Raw genomic sequence first — 7,289 nt, forward strand, 5'->3', positions numbered from 1 at the left:
GGCCTCACACTAAGCTAATCCCAGCCGTTTTCCCTGCACACTTGCACGCTGCTGTCCATTAGCTAACTGCAAGCTGGGCTAGCCTGCAAGCAGGAAAGGAGGTTTGAGAGCCAGGCAGCAGACAGGCCACAAGCCTGAGGACCAGCTGCCAGGGATCCACCAAAGTGTCCACAGACAATCCACCAGCATAGTCCAGTCTGATGGGCCAGGGAACAAGAACAGGATTAGGTCTTTTTCGTTGTTCATGTTTTGTAAGTGCTGTTTTATGTTTCCCTGGGCACCCATCACAGCAGGTTCCCTCGATTTCTGCTGATCACTATGTGCCTGGTGGCATCGATGCTGAGTGGGAAAGCTGCAGCCTCAAATGTAGCAGACCAGGACATTTAAATAGAAACAGCCCAGACCACTGCTTGCTATGTCTTAAGGAGAAGCAGCTGCATCTAGGTGAACATAAAGGCAAAAAGAACTTCATTGTACAGCTCCACAAACCAAAAGCAATCCCTGCTCAAGTCTGGGAGGCCAAGAACTGAGAGACTGTCACAGCACAGGTGGTCTGCAGCTGGACATGGTAAAATGGCCTTAACATAAACCCAATTCGGCTAGCCTGGTTCATTCTAGAACAGTGAAACAAGCCCCTGGATGATCAATCATATGTTAGATTTGAACTTAAACAGAGACCTCACCCAATCATTTTCATTCTAGAATGCAGACATCCACTAAGGAGCTGGGGCGGTGTTAAGGCCAGACCAATCAGCTGTGGAGCCCGGGAGTTTTAAACCCCCTATATAAGGCTGACATAATAAACAGTGGCGTTTGTCGCAAAGACCTCTAAGAGTTCTGTCCTTTGTCTCCAACCAACAACCCCAAGTAACAAGAGGCTGCTGGGGAACAGAATGGTGAAATGGGGACAAGTCACAAGCATGAACTAAGTGACAAGAGGGAACTAGGGAATCACTGGGCGAGAGCCTTGCCCAGACAAAGCACTCAGCTGACAGCTCCACACAATACAGCCTTCATGCAGGCAACAAGGATTTCGGCTCCCACTGCTTCTTCACAAACATCCCCGTTGTTGGGAATAAGGACAGACACTAGAAATGCCAGAGCATCAGCCGGAACTAAGAGAGGTTTCTGCTGCAAAGAAATAAGGGGACACAGCAGAATTCTGTATTTCATGTTCCAAGGATAAAGAACAAGACTTGAGCAAGAGTATAAAACTTTTAATGGGTAAGTGCATCAGTCCTTGATGCAAAGGGAAAGGAGCAAAGGGGGCTATCATTGTCCCAGGTGCTCAGAGCTGCAGAGATGATCTGCACAGAGCAGCAAAGTGGGGGTACACACAGAGCTGCAGCAGCCTTTGCTCTCCAAGGAAGGGACCAACAAGTGGAAAAGCAGTTCCTCTCACTGTCCGTTTGCTTTCACTCTATGCTTCTTCTTCCTGGTAGGGATTTTAGGCCGCATCATTTTGGAAGAAGGCCGGACAGCCTTCAAGGGTCTCCTCTGTGCTTGCAATGAACGTTTCTTCTTCAAAGCAGGTTGGGGCAGCTTCTGCTCTTCATTAGCTTTTGATCCTTCAAGTTTCTTCTTTTTTGGCAGAGGCTCCGTGATGATAGTATCAGGGACAGCAGACGGAGCTGCTGCTTCCACGGCAGGCTCTTCATCTGAAATGAAAGAAAGGCGCTTTGAGAAGAAGCCCCCCGGCATCTGCAGAGCAAGCAACCTGCGAGGGCAGGCCCAGCCAGCTCAGCTGAGCTCCAGCACTACCTTTCTGTGTCTGTGGGATGGCATTGGAGAACTTCTTGAACTTGGCGATGAAAAACCCATCCATATTGTGTGTGTGGGGGTAGAAACGCCGTGTAGACTTGAGGGACGGGTGGAAGCGACGGTCCTTGAACCTGGAGGAGGAAGTGGGGTGAGGAGTGATAGAACACCTCTGCTCAAACCTGGCCACCAAGGAGCAGTCACATACTTTGTGACCTGGCACGCACCTGGTGAAGCCTTCCTTGCCAAAGTCCAGGCCTGTGGCCACCAAACGGACATTGCGTTTCTTCAGAGCATAATCCACAACCCACTCGTTCTCCTCCACCTGCCAGAGGCTAAGCATTAGGATCCAAAACTCACCATCTCCTGAGGAGGAGGTGACCACAGAAGATCATGATAGAAGGCACTTACCATGATGGAGCAAGTGCAGTAGACAATGTAGCCCCCCGTCTCTGAGGCAGCATTGACTGAATCTATGGCACTAAGAATCAGCTCCTTCTGCAGGTGGGCACAACGCATGATATCCTTCTCATCCTGAGAGAGAAAGAAAGGTTAGGATGCCACAGGCACGGGAAGCATCCCAAGCCTCTGCTGTGGATGAGGGAATGACAGAAGAGCAAAGCACATGTAATATACAAGAGTCTGGAGTCTTCTGCAGAAGTAATGTCAAAAAACTAGCTCTAGTACAACACAGAGAATAAGAAAGAAAAGGAAAAATGAATTGTAGGTATCTCTCAAGAACAAAGCTGCCCCAAAGGCTTTCCTCTCATGACTCATACTTGAGTCTGCACTGGTCACCCACCTTGTTGGTTTTGACAGCAGGATCCTTGGAAATGACACCTGTTCCGCTACAAGGAGCATCAAGCAAGACACGGTCGAACCCTCCAAGAACCTACAGGAAGATGTGGATTTGGAATTACACTCACAGGTGGGGAGTCAAAACAAGGCAAAGACTAGAAGGGGAACCAGAAAACTGGGAAAGCAGGAAACACCCCTCCCTCCTACCTGTCCACCTTCCTGCCTCTGTATAAGGTAACAAACACACTCCCCAGCAGCTCTGCTTATCCTCCTGTGCCGGGTAACTTTGGAGAGCACAGCTTCCAAAGCACTAAAGGGACAGCACAGCAGCTCTGGGTAAGCACTGTAAACAGGAACATACCTTGGGGAACTGGCGTCCATCGCAGTTGCTCACGACAGCATTGGTGACTCCCAGGCGGTGCAAATTCCCTACCACGCTACGTAGCCGCTCGGCACTGCTGTCATTAGCCAGGATCATCCCTGTGTTCTTCATAAGCTGAGCTGCCAGAGGGCAAAACATACCAGCAAGGGGCTGAACACCTCTTGTGCCTTTGTCTCCGTGACAGCCACCCTCTTCTTTCCTCAAGTTCAGTCCCTTTTTATTCCCCCTTTCTATGCAGACCAGTGGAAACTCCTCACTTGACAGAGTATCCCTCCCAAGGCTCCAGGGTACTACCTATGTAGCTGGTCTTGCCTCCTGGGGCACAGCACATATCCAAGATGTGCTCATTCTCCTGTGGAGCCAGCGCCATGACAGGGAGAAGACTGGAGGCTCCTTGCAGCATGTAGTGTCCAGCCAGATACTCTGGGGTGGCACCTGGGCAGGGAAGGCAGAACAGAGGAAGATGACACGTGAAAGAAAGGGAAGCAGGAGCGGGTGAGCTCAGCCCTGTACAGTAAAGGTGATCTCACCGATGGGCACAGTGGAGTCATAAATAACAAGTCCTGTTTTCGACCACTTCCCCAAGGGGTCAAGATTCACGCCACGGTTGATTAGAGCCTGCAAGGCAAGGAGAAGGGACTGAGACACCGCTCTGTGAGACAGGCAGCTCAGGACACAGCCACTGCTTCCTGCTCACCTGTGCCAGGTCCCGCCGCCGCGTCTTCAGTGTGTTGGTGCGAATGGTAACAGGGCGGGGAACCTCGTTAGCCTCCAGGAAGTTTATCAGCTGGATGGAAGAAGGAATTAAAATGAATTCTCAAGGAGGCAGCCAAACTCCCGTTGGTCAGCACAGCTATGGGCAGGGCAGGATCCCACCTCAGGGAGAGGGAAGATGTCCATGAGCTTGGTGAGCAGGAAGTCGCTGTAGGAGTAGTAGGCAGCCATGTCCCGGCGCAGCAGCGCAAGGTATTCCTGCCGGGAGCGCCCCTCCTCCCGCTTCACCCCAAAGTCCTGCAGCACCTCCACGTTGCCCTGGATGCGCTGGTGAATGACATGCAGGTCAGGTGGCTCAGCAGGTGGGAACACTGTCAAGGAATCACCAGTGGCCAAGGAACCCGCACAGGGGGCTCTTTACAAGTACAATCAGCCATGCTGGACTCGCGTGCCACAACAGTGCCTGTGCCAGAAAAGTCCTACTGGAATACTGCTTCCATCAGAGCTCAGCAGATGCAGGATTCGAAGGATGAAACCGGACAAAAAAGTTCACAAGGCAGAACCAGAGGGTGTTTAAAAGAATAACTTTAGATAAACAGAGAAAAATAGGGAAAAAAATCCAACAAAAGTGCTTTAATACTGTAAGTGTTACCTGCAGCAGAAAAGAGACTGGACATTCCCCAAGGGCAAACAAAGGGTACAGAGAAGAGTAAGAAGGGAGGCAGGAAATTAAAATCACCAAAGTCCAGCAGCAAGCACTTTGGATGCCAGAACTGCTGTCATCAGAAACTCTGGGAATGGCTTACACACCCACCAGGTGTGTAAAATCAGGGTAGAGAGGAGCAAACCATATAATAAGACATCCATATGTATTTAGAATGAGAAAGGAAATTAGGGCAGGTCCATACAGGGCGTCACAGATTTCCTAACTGTGCTATACAGAAGCACAGCATTATACACTATCTATTAGGACAGCTCAGCTAAAAATACCTTGTCATGCACAGACACTTTTGCTAAGCAATATGCATGATAAAGTCCAAGTGAAGCTCTTTGGTTGTATCCAGACCCCGTGCTGCACCACGCACATGGCTTATGGATGTCACAGATAAAAAGGATATCCTCTTTCTCAATCTCTTCACTAGTTGGCAGTTTAAATTGTTCATCTATATCCAGGTTGAGCTGCAGATCTTTGTCCTCTTCTTCCTTCTGTCCCATTTTCTGCATGCTTGCCTCCTCTGCTTCCTCTTCCTCCTCATCTTCCTCTTCACTGTCATCTTCACTGAGGCCTTCCCTAAGGGCAACGAACAGGATCACACAGATACTTCTCAACTACCATTTCTTAAATGGCAGAAAACACAGAGTAAGAATACAGGTTCCTCATTTATCCAGGAAAGGCTCTACACACTCACCTGTCAGGCTTCTGCTTCAGGGCAGCTTTTTCAATAGGCAGCAGCTAAATAAAGACAAAAGGTTAATCAAAAAACATCCACAGTCCCCTTATTTCTCACCATCTGTGAAATTTACTTGCTCTGTTTAAAAGGGAAAACAATCAAAAGCACTGAATGTTAAGCTGGAATCAGCTGCTAAACTTAAAATCCTTCTTGTGAAGGAAAGGGAAAGCTCTCCACCACCTCACCACCCCCTGGCACTATAGCCATCCTTTCCCCCCCAGGCCCAAGGGGTCCTTTCAGCCAACAACACCAAGTATTTCTTGTGCAATTAAGAGCAAGAAGTTCCTACCTCTTCTTCCTCTGACGACGAGGCACCATAATCATCCACCATCTCCTCGCTGCTCCTATCCTCCTCCATCTCCCAGCTGCCCTCTTCCACCTCACCATCACTGGATAATTCTACGTGGTTTCCTTTAGGTTGGGTTTTCTTGGCTTTGGCTGGAGCCAGCCACTTGGAATTGGCATCACTGAAGCCAGATCGGCCAAGGGCATTTTGTCCTGTTGCCTTTACAGCATGTTTCTCCGTCTGTGGGGACAGCTGCTCTTCAACTAGAGGTAGAAGAAGCAGTTAAAAGTCAGGTGTTATTTCCAAAATCAGCGGCTCTGTCTTTTCAGTTGTTACACAAGAAGGCCTTAGTCCGAGTCCTGAGCTGCCTGTCTAGGGGAAGGGACTGCTTGTTCTCTACATCTCATAAGATTCCGGGCATATCCTCACCTCTCCCCCAGTGGACCTTTCAGGAGATCTAACTAGAATTACCAAATTAAAACAATGCCACAGTTTTTACTCTGACATATTAGGGGGTACCCTCTATCCCAAATCTTTATCTATCCTTCCTTCTTTCTACTTCAAGAGCTTCCTGGGCTACACGAGATGAAACACAAAGATTTAAAAGCTTCAGCTACAAAAGCAGCCTGCAACAACCTTGCTGTGAATGGAGGACAAGTGAAAAATAAATTTAACATGTAGAAGAGAGACCTTTGACTAGTTCTTCAGACAACACTGCCTCCTAGCACAGCAGCCACCAGAAATCAGACAGAATTCATTGTTATCATCTGTGAGAGAGGACCCAAAAGAGGGCCAAGATGATGAAGGGTCTGGAGGGGAAGTCTTATGAGGAGCAGCTGAGGTCACTTGGTCTGTTCAGCCTAGAGAAGAGGAGGCTGAGGGGAGAGCTCGCTGCAGGCTGCAGCTTCCCCCTGAGGGGAAGAGGAGGGGCAGGCACTGCTCCCTCCTCTGTGGTGACCAGCGTCAGGATCTGAGGGAATGGCAATCAAAATTCTGTCAGAGGAGGTTGAGGCTGGAGATCAGAAAAAGATTCTTCACCCAGAGGGTGGTTGGGCACTGGAACAAGTTCCCAAGGAAGTGATCACAGCACCAAGTCCGTCTTTGGCAACACTTTCGGGCACATGGTGCGATTCTTGGGGTGTCCTGTACGGGATCAGGAACTGGACTCAATTATCCTCGTGGGTCCCTTCCAACTCAAGAAACCCTAGGATTCTGTGATTTAAAATAATGAAATTCCACATGTCCCTTGCCTTAAAAACGACGCCAGAGAACGACGGTGGAGGCAGGGCCCGGGGGCCGCCGGCCCGTCAGCCCGGTTCGGACCCGCTCCCACTCACCTGTCGGCTCCCGCTCTCCTCCTCTTCCTCTTCCTCCGAGCGGCCTCCTCCCCGCCAGACCGCTGCCCGCTCCCAGTCGCCTCTTCGCAGCCCTACATCGGGAGGGGGAGCGGCGATCAGCCCCGGCCCGGCCCGCACACCCCGGCCCGCCGAACCGCCCCCCTCACCTCTTTCTGCCGTGACTCGAGAGTTTCTTCCTGCCGGTCTCGGGCTCTGCGGGAAGACACGCGGCGGTCAGACGGCCGCGGGCGCCGCGGGGCGGCCGTGGGCCGGTCCAGGCCGCACTTACCTGGAGGCAGGAAGCGGGCCAGCTCCACCTCGGCCCCGCGCTGCTTGCGGGCCTTGCGCCCGGGGCCGCGCTTCTCTTTCTTGGTGGGGTCGAGCTTCCGCCCCATGGCTGCGCCGCAGGACCCCCGCGCGCCTCCGACACGCGTGCCGCGCTGACCCTCGCCGCGCGCACGCGCCCTCCCGCCGCGGGCCCGCCCCCGCACGGCCCATTGGCCAGCGCCGCCGATCGTGATCGCTGATTGGTCCTGACAAGTGACGCTAGGCAACGTCAGCGG

The 7,289-nt window shown here is 51.5% G+C and overlaps 1 protein-coding gene across 1 annotated transcript; it reads right to left on the reverse strand.

The window, feature by feature from the left end:
• Window positions 1–1,202: 1,202 nt before the first annotated feature.
• Window positions 1,203–7,195, reverse strand: NOP2 (NOP2 nucleolar protein). The gene is made up of 16 exons (XM_014884115.2): window positions 7,016–7,195; window positions 6,894–6,939; window positions 6,727–6,818; window positions 5,393–5,652; window positions 5,062–5,105; window positions 4,771–4,943; window positions 3,815–4,014; window positions 3,636–3,725; window positions 3,469–3,556; window positions 3,233–3,373; window positions 2,918–3,057; window positions 2,561–2,650; window positions 2,170–2,292; window positions 1,986–2,083; window positions 1,762–1,892; window positions 1,203–1,658 (listed from the first exon to the last, which is right to left on the reverse strand). Exons 1-16 carry the CDS (start codon window positions 7,119–7,121, stop codon window positions 1,399–1,401), a joined length of 2,082 nt encoding a protein of 693 aa, XP_014739601.2. The 5' UTR covers window positions 7,122–7,195; the 3' UTR covers window positions 1,203–1,398.
• Window positions 7,196–7,289: the final 94 nt, after the last annotated feature.

The sequence above is a fragment of the Sturnus vulgaris genome, chromosome 2 (assembly GCF_052056855.1).
Source record: "Sturnus vulgaris isolate bStuVul1 chromosome 2, bStuVul1.hap1, whole genome shotgun sequence".
Taxonomy (NCBI): Eukaryota; Metazoa; Chordata; class Aves; order Passeriformes; family Sturnidae; genus Sturnus; species Sturnus vulgaris.

Excerpts from the sequence above, each read along its gene's own strand:
- NOP2 (XM_014884115.2), bottom strand. The coding sequence starts at position 7,121 with ATGGGGCGGAAGCTCGACCCCACCAAGAAAGAGAAGCGCGGCCCCGGG. Across the intron at positions 6,819-6,893 it reads TCGAGTCACGGCAGAAAGAG|GGCTGCGAAGAGGCGACTGG; the intron begins GTGAGGGGGGCG and ends CTCCCGATGTAG. Across the intron at positions 1,893-1,985 it reads GGCAAGGAAGGCTTCACCAG|GTTCAAGGACCGTCGCTTCC; the intron begins GTGCGTGCCAGG and ends TTCCTCCTCCAG.